At 43.7% G+C, this 14,341-nt stretch overlaps 2 protein-coding genes across 2 annotated transcripts; one reads left to right on the plus strand and one right to left on the minus strand.

The window, feature by feature from the left end:
* The first annotated feature begins 922 nt into the window (after positions 1 to 922).
* Positions 923 to 4,851, plus strand: LOC118112223 (serine protease 23). The gene is made up of 2 exons (XM_035161365.2): positions 923 to 1,239; positions 3,026 to 4,851. Exon 2 carries the CDS (start codon positions 3,040 to 3,042, stop codon positions 4,189 to 4,191), a length of 1,152 nt encoding a protein of 383 aa, XP_035017256.1. The 5' UTR covers positions 923 to 1,239; positions 3,026 to 3,039; the 3' UTR covers positions 4,192 to 4,851.
* A 613-nt stretch (positions 4,852 to 5,464) lies between these two features.
* Positions 5,465 to 11,515, minus strand: cfl1 (cofilin 1). The gene is made up of 4 exons (XM_035161366.2): positions 11,358 to 11,515; positions 7,815 to 8,125; positions 7,652 to 7,728; positions 5,465 to 6,466 (listed from the first exon to the last, which is right to left on the minus strand). Exons 1-4 carry the CDS (start codon positions 11,358 to 11,360, stop codon positions 6,354 to 6,356), a joined length of 504 nt encoding a protein of 167 aa, XP_035017257.1. The 5' UTR covers positions 11,361 to 11,515; the 3' UTR covers positions 5,465 to 6,353.
* Between the last annotated feature and the right edge of the window lie 2,826 nt (positions 11,516 to 14,341).

Genomic DNA, 14,341 nt, shown 5'->3' on the forward strand with positions numbered 1-14,341 from the left:
AAATCCGTCCGTCTGTCCGTCCCAAAAAAAAATACGGACAGACAGACGGAAAAAATCCGTCCGTCTGTCCGTCCCAAAAAAAAAAATACGGACAGACAGACGGACAAAAATCCGTCCGTCTGTCCGTCCCAAAAATAAATAAATACGGACAGACAGACGGACAAAAATCCGTCCGTCTGTCCGTCCCAAAAAAAAAATAATAATACGGACAGACAGACGGACAAAAATCTGTCCGTATATATATTTTTTTTTTGGGGACGTACAGACAGACGGACTTTATTATTTTTTTTAAATTTCGTCTGCAGACACCTACTGATCAGTGTGAATATTCACTTGTGCTAACATTGTCCAATTTAAACAAAATTGCTCGCTACATCAGAGCCCCTACTTGAACAGATCTATATGTCTGTATGTAATAATAGTGATGGAGCCACCTACTGGCAACAGGAAGTAAGCTTTGTTTTACAACTATCATTCGATTTACATGTAATTCTCACCGTGTGATCTGCAATTGATTGCGTGGACCGTAATGCGCAATTAGTAGACAAGGATCGACGTCGCGTGACAGACGCAGGAAGTGAAGCGTTTATCCTTCCCGCAGTGTGCCCGGTCGCCGATCGCTCTCTCCACCAACCGCAACAGGTCCCGAGTTGCGTGTGCTCGGGCCCGTTCAGTGCTACAACGTAGCCCTAGTTAATGCTAAATTTGCTTAGCTTGTGCTAAATTATGCTAAATTATGCACAGGCGTGACTTTCAGAAATTAATCTCAACGTGTTAAGACTTTAATCCAATTTAGTCCGTTTATTATTAAATGATATGAAGGTGAAATGCATGTGGAGGAGGCTGTACCTGAGGGGCTCGCTCTGTGGAGCTGGTGGCCGGGCAGAGTCGCCTCTCGGCGGGCAGGGAGGGGCGGAGGCGGGGCGCCGGGACGTGGGACCGGGAGGAAACTCTTCTCTGGGGCCGGAGACTTTTATTTGTTGCTCTGTGTCTGAGCTGAGCGGGTCACACGGGACGCGTCCGGACATTCTCCTACATCGTTTGTTTTTGCTTTTATAAAAGAGCGAGAAAGATTTTTAGTTTCCGGACAAGGAGACGGAGACAGAGAGGAGGGACAGAGTACCTGCCTGCCACCGGAGAGGATGAGGGAAACCTGGGAAGTGATCCCGAAGGACGCGTCTGATGGGGAGCAAAACCTGATGGGGATGTAAACACGGACCATCAACCTCTGACCAGGAGGTAATGTGTGAGATTCAGTGGTTTATTGTGAAGTTTAGAGACATGGCTAAAGATCCTTGTTCCCCTGGTCTGTTTTTACTGGGATCCCCCAAATCATGTCTGAAACACACCACCACTGTGACATTAATAACTCTTATACATACAGACAATTATTTCTATAGGCAGATGTCTCTGATTATTCAGTTCAGATGTGTGGATGAAATGATGGTGAAAGATTAAATGTTGCATGTCATCTGTGTCTGATTCCCTACAGTATTTAACATCCCCTCAGGCATCTTGTATGATCTGTGACATTATGTCAGAAGGAGCTGACCTTTATTTGGCTTTGCTGCATTCAAGAGATGATGATTAAATCACATTAACATGCAGAACATGCAGAACCTGCTTGTATCAGTTCTGCACTAATATAATTGTCATTTTGTAGCTTCCCTCTTACCTGCTATAATCATTTTGAAAACAAAGTTTCCCTCATATTTCTTCTTCTCAAAGTTGCATCCCCGTGCCGCAAGCCTAAAATCATTGCCCTTCCTTTATCCCGTCTCCACGGGGACGTCTCCTGGATCGTTTTCCTGTGGTTTTCATCAGAAGGAGCCTCTTTACCCCTGAGGGAGAGCTGCGGTTTATGATTTAGAGCCTGAACTTTTTATCTAAAAAGTCAAATAATGAGTTTCACTGCTGGAACAGGATCTGAAAACAGTGGTTTCATGGCTCAACATCCTATAATCACTTAGATTACATCTGTCTTGCCACAGCAGTTTTGTAATTATGTCCATAAACACGTCACTTGTATTGTTTTAAATAAGTTGTGCTGCAGGTTTATGTCCCAGTTTGCCACTTCTGCACCAGACAATTTTCCACTTGAGATCCTCTGTAGCTGGTGTTAACTGTGTCAGAGCTGTCATGTGTCTAACACGTCAACACTGAAGGAAGTTTGTACTTTCCCTGCTCACAGAAGATCCTCGTTGTAACCATGCCTCCTTTGTACTGTTATATGGGAACATAGGTGTGTGGACAGGCCCCACCCTGTCTTTTGTCAGCAATAATGCTCTAATGCTCTGTTTTGCGGCCGTGCCTCGACTTGTTTTTCTTTTTTTCCTCCCCACTTTTTACACACCTGCTATCTTCGTGCCATGAGTGCCTCCAGGTCCGCAGCATTTAGAGGGGGATCGAGTGTCTCTTTGTCCCGGCTGATCTGCCCTGAAAGCCCCACACACACTGCGCAGTAGTTAATGTTTGATGGAAATCAACGTTTTACATCTGAGCTGCGACAAATATTTGATAGTTTTTTATTGTAACCTCTTGTTCACATATTTGGCTTGTTATGCTGCAGAATTTCTGTCCTGGAAATCACATCCTGACTTTTTTTTTTCAAGCTATCCCAAACTTCATTTGTTTTCATTCCAGATTTTCAGCTTTGCCTGTGGCCACGTGGCTTCGTCTTTGATTGGACCTTTCCTGGGACTTTTTGTACCAAACAGACATTAAAATGCTTGTTTGTTTCCGTCTGCCTGAAATCCTATTTTCCTGGTAATCTATATTATCAGAACAATAGTTTCATTGTTGCCTCAACGCACCACATGAAACTCAGCACTGCATTTCAACATTTTTAGATTTTCAAGCTGACCTCACTTGCATAGGCGCTGTGAGTTCAGCTGTGAGAGAGATTTTGAGTTTGTGTGTTTTAGTTGATTTCGTGGGGAAACATGCAGGAACCCTTGTAAACTCATTCATTCATTCATTCATCAGCTGCCCCTCTCATGTGTGTGATTATTTTCTGTCGTTGCAGTGTTTCCCATCGCCATGATGACGCCACGTGAGAGCTCCCGCCTCACTCACCTGCTCCTGCTCCTCCATCTCTTCCTCCCTCTCGCCCTGTCCCTCCTGCACCCTCCTCACCCCCCGCCGGTCCACGTCCCCACGCTGGTCCCGCACAGGCCGACGCCACTCACCCGCTCTCGCTTCAGCTCTAAGGCTCAGCTGGACTTCATCACTCACTGCAACTCCAGCTGCCTCCACAGAGGAGAGCAGGACGAGCAGCTGTCTGACAAACTGGCGTTTGAGACCCTGTACGCGGACGGCTCCCGCACGCTCACGACTGTGGATGTGGAGGGTGATCTTGAGGGTGATGCTCAACTCTTTGCCCACCTCTCACCCAGCAGAGGATCCAGACTGAAGCCCAGGCACAAGCGTGTGAGGCGGCAGATCTATGGGGCGGATGGTCGCTTTAACATTCAGGGCGACAACTTCCTGTTGGATTACCCTTTCTCCACAGCCGTGCGGATCTCCACAGGCTGCACCGGCGTTCTTGTGTCTCAGCAGCACATACTCACAGCGGCCCACTGTGTGCATGATGGGAAGGATTATGTGAAAGGGGCGAGGAAGCTGAGGGTGGGCTTCCTGATCCCACCGTCTATCAATGGCACAAAAGCCGACCTCACTTCTGGCAAGAAGCCTCTGGTCCGCTGGGTGAGGGTGAAACGCACCCGTGTGCCAAAGGGCTGGATCCAGGGCCCTCAGGAGGTCAGCATGGACTTTGATTACGCCCTGCTGGAGCTGCGCTGGCCTCACAGACGTCCCTTCATGCGCCTCTCTGTGGCCCCCTCCTCTGATGACCTGGCAGGGAATCGCATCCACTTCTCTGGCTTCGACAGCGACAGACCCGGGGAGCTGGTGTACAGATTCTGTCCAGTGGAAGAAGAGTCCAGTGACCTGATATACCAGCACTGTGACGCCCGACCTGGAGCCAGCGGCTCTGGAGTGTATGGAAGAGTTTGGGACAACGGCCTAGAGCGCTGGGAAAGGAAGGTGATCGGCATTTTCTCTGGACACCAGTGGCTCGAGATAGACGGGGAGAACCGGGATTACAATGTGGCCGTGCGCATCACTCCTCTGAAGTTTGCTCAAATCTGTTACTGGGTACATGGGAACCGACTAGACTGCGTCCAGGACTAAGAAGTTGAAGGTTTTGAAAGCAAACCATGAAAAACACAAGAAAGCACAAAGTGACTTTAACCTACAAGGTGAACTGTCATTTCACAGAAAGAAAACAGGATTAAATCCGTACATCATCCTCCAGTGATGCACCAATGCAGCAGATCTACTCTATGACTTTTGAATCTTCTTTCCCTTCATTGAAGTTTTTCTCTCCTGTATTTAATTTACTCCCTGTAATTTCTGGGCCTATTAAAGGAATCTGCCTATGAGATCATCACAGCGGCATCTTTTAACATGTCTTTGCCCAGAGTCAGTGTTTCCACAGTATTGACATAAGCCACTTTTTATAAGAGGGGGGGGGGGGAACACAGCGTGTGCAGTGTGTTTTAGTAAGAGCATGTTATTTTCCAACTGTGGATGGTGAAAATCGACTGAGGACATGTCTTTGTCCTCATCCTTGCTGTACTTTATTGGGGAAAATGGTGTAACTCTTCAAGAACCATTCATCTTCCATGATCTGCATTCTGATACACAGCTATAGGAGAACTGACAAGTTTATTAAAACCACTGATGCCTAATATTTCAGCCATTTGCTCTTCTCCATGTGGACCGGAGAGACAGTTAATTTTATTTTTAAGAAAATGCTTGATATATTTTAATAAACAGAGATCTATAGGTGTCTGTGTCTTTGTCTAGTTTCATGAGTGGTGTTGGGTTGTCCTCTAGTGGTAATAGAAGGTACTGCAGGATCATTGGAACTGGACACCAGAAACATGCTTTTGCTTGGTTTAAATTTAGTTTTTTAATCAATAGGAAATTATTCTGCAACGGTTTAACTTAAAAAGTACCAAAAAAAGAACCTGGTTCCAACTTATTATGGGAATAATAATTGTTGTGAGACCACACACACCCCATCTTTGGGTATAAGGTTGGTAGTTGGATAAATGAAATGCATGTTTCAGCTTTGGAAAACTTTCAAATGATTTTATTTTGATTTAAAGACCAAACTAGTTGATACTGAAACAAACAAATATATAATGTAGCAAAATAATGCCATGGATGAGCAGCTTCTTTGACATTGAATCTTTTATGCTGTGGGATCTGAGCATAGTTTTTAAAATGTAAGACTATACAATGAGTAATGTCCACAGTCGCTATGATGCTACTGTTGGTGAAACTAATCTTATGTGTACCAGATGACCAAAGCCTTGAAATACCACAGATTTCAGGGAGAACGACAATGGTTTTGACAAAAAAAACCAAGAAAAAAACAAGAGAAGAACAGAACAAGTCCGTAGTTTAGTGCTTTTTATTAGAGATAAGGAGACGATACAAAACATCCACCATTCAATAGTCAGGTTAAACTCTGACTGCCGGTCCTTCATATACACATCGCTCCCCATCAAACCTTCATAACACCAAAGTTTTTAAATCAAGGAGATCCTGGTTTGAACACGAACAAGGAATGTTGTATGTTTACTACATCAAATGCCATGGATTGCTGACCCAGAACTGGAAAATAAAAAGGAATTGCTGAAGTTTTGGAATTTGAATGTTCAAAAAGAGAAAAACAAAACAAAAACAATGGAGTGACGAAAATAAAATAAAAACACACACAAGAGAAAATATAATTAACCGTGTTCCCCCAGAGAAGGTTTTGATACAACTTGTGCAATCAAGGGTGAATTAGTTTATACTATACCTAGTCTCAACTACTCACACTTAACTAGAAGTTTGGCAAAAGAAAATGTAGTTGAATGAATATTTGTCAGGATTCAATGTTTGGAAAACTTAAGTTTGACGCGTGCCCCTTTCTCTGCGATTTTGCTAATGGAACCCAGGAAGAATGAAACCCTGTCCTTAAGCATGAATAATGTGTATTTATCATCAACATCCTTCCTCAGTTGTATCTTAATGTTTTTTCCTTTGTGTGTGTTTTGTTCATATCATTTGTGTTTCTTGAACTGGAATGACAGTCTGTTTACTTTTTATTTATTTAACTTTTTTTAAACTGTCACTTGACCCCAGACCCACCCTCATTATCCCTCCCCGAGAACAGTCCAACAAATGGTGCCAATTCTGCTTTTGCCCTTTTCCTAACCGCACTGGAATGAACAGCTAAACTCAACAGATGTCTGAAAGGCCTCGATTGAAGCCAGCAAGGAGGAGGGGTGGTAATATTACATAGGTAATCCTTCCAGACTGACTACTGACGAACCGCCAAGCCTTTCTGCCAGGGTACGCCGGTCTTTGAGATCTTCCAAGCCGTTCACCTGCCACTCGTGCTTAATACCTGGAGGGGGAGACAGAAGACAGAATTACACATCAAATTTCCACCCCCCAAAAGATATATACATGTAACTTTATATTGCTGTAAAAAAGGGCTTGTAGGCTTTTGTATGATCATTTTAATCCTTTCAAGAAGAAAGCAAAAATAAAAACCCAGAGAAACCAAACTGGATGGTAAGATTTTAAGATCTGTATTAAACATGGTTACATTTAGATATGACGAGAGAAATGTTTAGCTGAGGACTGCCAATTTTAAAAGGAGACATATGATGCTTTTTCAGTTTCTTTCCTCTACTGTGTTATAGGTTGTTTGTGTATGTAAAAGTTCTGCAAAGTTAAAAAGTCTGAAGTTCATGGTAAATTTAGCTCCTCTCCCCACTGAAAACACTGCTCCTGAAGCTCCTCGTCAGTTCGGACGATATATTTCTGCATCATCATGGTGCCATCATGATCCCCCTACATTTGCATAATACACGCCGAGAGGGTAGCCCGCCTAACAAAGCCAGGTAAAGCGAGAGAGGAGATAGAAATTTCCTACATGAGTGGTTGACAAATCACAACAGACTGGGCCAACCAAAGCAGACTGGGATTTATCAGGAGGTCGTCTTAAAGAGATAGGAGCTAAAACTAAGCATTTCAGAGGGAGAGAAAGACGTCTTTTCTAAACATCAAAGCATATAAATCTTTAAGTAAGAACCCAAATTATAATTGTGAACCAGAATTATCATAACATGTCCTCTTAAGCATAATATTATTATTATTATGATAAAATTGAATGTTTGCACATCCAGCAAACATGATATATTCATAAGTAATCATTTCTGACCAGCTGGAAAATACAAGTCCAACAATCACTCAGAATTTGGGAGAAAAATCACAAAATTCCTGAGGGAGAATGAGACTTTTTAGCTAGAACTTAACCCGTTTAAACAGAGCATGTACAGTAGGTTAGCCAGAGCTTTTGCTTCACTATGAGAGCAGAGACTGAACCAAACAGTTGATGGTGGGGAGTTAAATAAAAAAAGTCAGGTCTTAATTTTCTGTGGCATTGTCACTAAGGGCAATTCCACATTTGACACAGTGCTGAGTGAAATAATGGTAAGTGCAGCTTCAAGTTCAGGTGAAGGTTGGGTGTGGTTTATCTTTATATCAATTCCCTGTTAATATTACAGTACATATTGTGACTCACCTTCAAATTTCCTTTTGATAGCATCTTTTGAGCTGGCATAGATCATCTTGCTCTTCAAGGGGGCGCTGTCTGGAGCCCTGTGAAAGAGGAGGAATTATTTAAACAACTTATTGTCTTAATGAAGGTCACAAATCCCTAATATCTGCCGATGGTTCCCCCTTACCAGAAGATAAAGACCAGGTCCTCCTTCTTTGTTTCTTTGGTCTCAAAGGACGCATCATACAGGGCGTAGCGGCAGTCGTTTGTGGGCAGCATGTTCACAAAGTGCGTGTACGGGTCTTGGATTTTTGTTCCCACGTCCCCCTGCAGGATCTCTTGTTCATCGTCAATAACAATGCTCTTGAGGTCCTTGCTCAGGCAGAACAAAATGGCCTTCTTCCTCTTCCTCTTCTCCTCCTCATTCGCCTGAGCCTTGCGCACCTTCATATCATTGAAGACTGCAATAACATCATCCGTGACTTTCACACCAGAGGCCTGCGAAGAGAACAAGCTGTTGACTCAGAGTCTGTTTACAGTTTAATGTGGCAGTTGCCATTAGTGCAAATAGTACAAGTGTATAAAACCAACAAAACCTCTAATAAGTAAATGAATATATTTGGAAGGCATAAAATATTTAATGAAGTAGAAAATGCATTGCTACGACTTTGAACAGTGTCTTGACTCCTGGTCAATTAATTTATTTTAAGATAGATCAATAGTTGCTGGGCAATTTTCATCCATTTTGACAAGTTGTGGGTATTCTTAGTCATCTATGATAATAAACTAAATATGCAGGTTTAAATTGACAAAACAAGCACTATAAACATATGGACACTGGCTTCAGGAAGTTACAATGACAATTTACTGGTTATTTTCCATATATGGACAAACGCATCTAAAAAAAAAAAAAGTTAATTAATTATATTTGATAAAGAAAACAACAGTTAGTTGCAGTTCTACTCCACAGTGAGGGTTGTGTAAACAAGACAGCAGTTGTCATCGTGTTTAACATGTCAGAGGTGACGACCCCAGTTCAGTGAATACAGATATCATGAAACTGAAGGAAGTGTCTGAGAGGGCGACATGTGACTGTCACACATCAGGAACGCTTCCTACGAGTAGGACTGATAAGGGGGACTGAAACGCAAAGGTGTGGCCATGACAGGCTGTTAGCCATGGTGGTGGAAGAGCTAAACTATTGCAATCTAAACTGCCAGCAAATGACAATACTGAAGAGCAGGAATAATTTATGTGGCCAGTACTGGCTGTGCAAAGTCCACTATGAATCGGAGACTGGGGCAGGACCAGCAGGTATAAAACATTACATAAGCTCTCTATGCAAGTCAAGGGAGAGTCCATGAATCACCACCATATATATGACCATGTGGGTGAGGGTGTAGTCAGGAACTAAGTGTTTCAGTGCAGTTTTCAGTCACAGACAATGGGGCTTCTGTTGAAATAGAGACACATCACAGAGTCACAGCTGCTCCATGAACTCTGTCCGGTCTTCTGACTGTTTAAGGCCCTCTGTCGCAGGGAAATGTATGTCTCAGGAAAAGCTGGACGAAAAACAGCCACGTACCAGCGAGGTGTCAGGAAAAGAAAAGGAAACAATGAGAAGGAAATAATGGGACAGGAAAGATGGAAAAGGAACCTAACTGCAGAGCAGCCTGTGCTGGCACTGCGTGTTTGCTCAGGGCGTAAGAGGCCTGAATGAGATAACAGCGAATAATAATTAACCTGAAAACGACCTTACTCACTTCCTTAATCCCTCCATCAATAAAACATGCAACGAGATACGTTTCAAAAGCTCTTACAGATAAAACATTTACTAAAATATTCAGAGTTTAATATCTATACTCTCAACATACAAGCTATCACATGACACCTTTGTCTCACTACAGTCATCCTCCACTGTGAAACTGAGAAATTATGAAAATATCCTTGTTTTCTAATTTTTATGCAAACATGGTTTACATCTGTTCAATCCATCAAGTGTTTTTTCTTTCCACCTCCTCCTTCCCTCTGCTTGACTTGGCCCAGTTGTTTAGATTTGTTTATTTCTTGTTGTAGCACCCAGCTGATCTTAGTCACCATGGTAATCCATGGTGACTAAGATCTCACTTTATCTAATCTGAACCACGGATACTTTTCTTTACACAAGTCAAGGTTCAAGTGACTCAGTACAAATCGCGTCTTGAATTTCTTTACGCACACACACCCACACAGGAACATTTAAGATTACAGGCCTTGAAGGTTATTATCTCATGAGCCAATTCCTCTCGCAGACACTGACGTTGTGAGGCCTCTAAACTCCTCAGACGGTGTGGAAAGGGGAAGGGGCGCAGCAGGAACATTCAGTTGATGTCAGATTATTTAAATAGTGCAGACTCAGCAAAGACGGAACAGACAGTTGGCCGCAAGAAAATCTAATACAAAATGAATGAATGCGTTTTTATTTTTATTTTGTGCGTAGTAATGGTGCCAAACAATACCGCATTTTTTTTTTCTCATTTCCGGCAAGCATGCGTGTGAATGAATGGAGGCATCCGGTAATTGTTCCATCTTGGTACGGACTAGTCATCTAATGGCCTGACGGACATGCGGTGTTTATAAACTGCTCGGCAAATTAAATTCTCTATTTTAAAAAAAAATTTTTTTTAAAGATGCGCAGCACCGATCACGAAGATCCTCAGACAGCGGCCCGGTAGCTTTAGCTAACAGATCCAACACTGCGAACCCGACGTTACATAACGGGGACAATTCTGTCAAATTGTCTCTCCATCCGAGTGAATACGTGGGAAAATGAGCCCATCGCCGATGGCAATGAATGGAAACTTGAGTCCAGATCCGTTATAATACGACACCAAACAAAATGGTCTTTGCACCAAATTCAGGGTGGGGCCACGAATGCAGCACACGCACATGTGAGCGCTAGCTTGCTATATAAGGCAAAACTCGGACCATTCGTCTGTCAATTCACACTTTAAACTGTCAATACGCAACTCGGCCATAAACGTACTAACTGAGCGGTAAGTACGAATGTGGGAGGGAGGTGACTCAGCTCGTGGCAGAAAGTCCACCAGACGCCGGGGGACTGTTAGCAAAGAAGCCCAATACAGACAAAGAACGAGAAAATCTGAGCTAGCGGCCACAATGGGTTTCTCGCTCTGCCTCTGCTAACGGAGCTAGCTGAGCTAACAATAGTGGTGGCTAGGTGGCCCTGAGGCGCTGCTGCACCTGTCGGGGCTGCGCGGCTCTGCTGTGGAAACACCGACGAGCTGAGGGCAAATAACGGAAATATGGAGCAGTGGCACGCGGGGGACGAGGGATATTAACACCCTCGTCCCCCGTGACGAGGGTCTTTGGTTAGTCGGCTTTATTAGACACCGGCAAATGAAAGAAATGGCGCCAGTCGTTTGTTAGCGTCATTTAGTTCAAACAGTTAATTCCCTGAATGCGATGGATGTCATATGCGGCTCTGTCGCGCTCTCTCCGGGCATCAGTGAGTCTCCAGCCTCCCGCACAGCGGAGCACAAAACAACCTAGCCCCGGTGCTAACCGGAGCTGCGGCGGAACACAGCCGTCCTGCTCGGCTTGACGCCACAACCGGTACCGTTATCCACACAGTGCCCATAAACCCCCGGGATGTCCAGGTGGAGGGTGCAGGACACAGGGAAATCAACGAGCTGACATAAATCGTGGTTAAAAAGGAGTAAAAACCTACCATGGCTGCAGAGAGGCTGGTCAGCGCCTGGACAGAAACTGAATGGACTGTGATGCTCAACTGGGGCTCGCGCTCACAGAATACGTAACGCGAACGCGCCTTTAAGCGCGTCCCCTTCTCCTCCTACGTGCACGAGCGGGAGCGCCCGTCTGCTAAGCATGAGCACGCGACTGTTTTTACTTCCTTCTAAATGTTTATTATGAATCACCCATGAATCAAATCTGATCAACAATTAACTGCAGATCAATAAACACACATTCAACATAATCAGAATATATCATTAAAACTAGTAAACATCACCGACTTCCGTGTGAGGGAGAAGATTTTGCCTCATAATTTCATTTATATATTCACTACTTCTTCTCTCAAGCTCCTTCGATTAATCATGTCATCACATTTACGTTAAACAATATAACACACAAGTTAAGAGAGCATTGTGGGAACATGTGTTTGTGTAGGATGGAAATACTAAAACAAATCCCAAATAATATTATGTTTGGGATCTGTTATAATTTACTTGTATATTTCTTTGTTACACATTTTTTAAATCAAAGTATGTGTGTGTGTATGTGTGTATAAATGTAAATGTGGTTTGTGATGAATACGTGCCATTAATTACTGCACCAATGGCGTGAGGGGTGATTAATAAGTAAAGCGGCGGTGCTGTTGTGACCGACATTCAGCTGACTGCCCGGCGCAGAGCGGGTTTCAATGGGGGGAGGAGAAGCTCCGCCATGTCTCCTCTCTTTCTCCCTCCTCCCTCCCTCCTTTCTCCCACCTCTCTCTCCCTCCCTCCCTCCCCTGCGGTTTTTGTTGAACTCACTTCCAAATAAGGAAGTGAACGGCGAGCGGCGGCGGCCAGTGAACGCGCCTCGCTCCCAGCGCGAGGAGGGGTCGGGCCGCGACGCTGATCACCATATAAGGAAACAAGGGACACGAAATTCACTATAGCAGATTTTTAGAGAGACTGTGTGTGTGTGTGTGTGAGAGAGCGAGAGAGCGAGAGAGACAAAGAGAGAGAGTGTGTGTGTGTGTGTAAGAGAGAGAGAGACACACAAAGACAGTGTGTGTTTGAGAGAGAGAGAGGCAGAGAGACAAAGAGAGAGTGTGTGTGGGAGAAAGAGAGAGAGAGAGACTTCAGGCAGAGAGAGGAGAAGAGGAGGAAGAAGAGGAGAGGAGCTGAATCCACACATTTCTACGCTGGATGCCATGATGCTGATGGAGCACGCGCACACACGCACGCGCACACACACAGCTGATTCACACCGAGGCAGAGCTGAATTTCTTTGGGGGTGGGACATGTGACTGCATCACAGCCATAATGGTTGTAAACACAAAGCATGAGATCTATGACCTACATTCTTTATGAGCCGGGTTAAGTCACTTCGTATCCAACCAAAATTCTATGCAGCCTAGAATTGGTTCTAATTATTTTACACTAGTGCCCCCCCCTAAACGTGCCTGTTGGCTGTGGTAAAGCTCCTGAATCATTCCTCTCCTTTGTAGTCAGCCCTCCTCAAACAGGCCAATGTGCCGTCACTCTCCCCACCTGCCTCACACAACTCAGTCCACATAGATTACAGCTCGTCCAAAACGCAGCAACTCCAATTTTAGAAATGATTTAAAGATTCTATTGCTGCCGTTTGAGGCCCGTTCTGGACTTGCACCTGAGTACATTCCAGATCTTTTAACACCATATATGCTCGGTTGCAAAGGCCCTATACTCACCATCCCACAGTCCCTAAGGACCAAAGGTGACGAGGCCTTTTCTCTCAGGGCTCCTGCTCTTTGGAACAATCTCCCTGAGGAGATCCGTCTGTCAAGTCCTCTTTTAAATCTACACATTTTTATAGATGTGCTTTCTCCTAGTTCTGATCTTACAGTTTATTTTAAATCATTTTATTTATAATGCTTTATTTTGTATTGTTTCAACTCTCTTCTCATCTGTGAATTTTTTTTATTTCTGTGTCTGTGCTCTATTGCTGGGATCTTTTATAAGGTGCTATATAAATGAAGTTTACTGTTATTACTTTTTATTGTTCATGTGCTACACGTTGAGTGCAGAGCTTTTTTTAAACAGCCTATGGGGCAGAGTGAAGTTAGAAAACTCCTCCTACCTGGTTTATCTGCAGATTATAGTCAATGTTTTTCGTAAAATCAACCTGAATTGCTCTATTACTGTTCACGTGTGTGGCTCATATACAGATTTGAATGATTAACCTGTCGTCATATTTTCATGTCGGCTATTTCAGAGTTCTGTTGGGCAATCGACACTGGTCGCCTGTTTATTCAAAGTTTCTTAGTATTGAACCTCACGTAATTTGACCCTGCACTCACCTCTATCTACACGCATTCATTCTGATCTGATGAACCATTTTTTGAGTCTGATGGTGCAGATTGAAACAGGAAGTGTAGCATCCACTGTCACAACAAAACCAAGGTTTAAGTTCATGGGTCTAAAATGTGTCATCACATCTCTTTGCCACACAGGAAGTGTTTCTAGTAGTGAACCAGCCGATGCGTATGTGCGGTCTGAGACCTCAAAATAACCCATATCCTCCTTTCACTTTTCCACACCCCAAGAAGTAAAGCTAATACAGGGTCAACCCTTATGTGACTATAAGTGAATTTTATTCCTCGTGCCACTTTATAAAACCAGTCACTGAGTGGAGCACGTACCTCAACCAAGGCCCAACATTGAAACCACATTTAATTCACTGGATTTGGATTTTAATTTGGATCAGCACCAAATTGCACATACTCAAAAACATATGTCCCCTAAACATGCATGATTTTTTCCATCAAGATCCATTAATTATTCTCTGTGAAATCAACATAAAATGATCCGGATCTGCACCAAAAATGTGAGAGTTCTTCCCTCCTCGTACGGCAGCCTCCCACAAAGTCTCATGGTAATTTGTCCAGTAGTCCTGCTAACTAACACACAAATGCAGATGAAACACAACCTCCTTGATGGAGGTAAT

This window comes from Hippoglossus stenolepis, chromosome 7 (assembly GCF_022539355.2).
Source record: "Hippoglossus stenolepis isolate QCI-W04-F060 chromosome 7, HSTE1.2, whole genome shotgun sequence".
NCBI lineage: Eukaryota > Metazoa > Chordata > Actinopteri > Pleuronectiformes > Pleuronectidae > Hippoglossus > Hippoglossus stenolepis.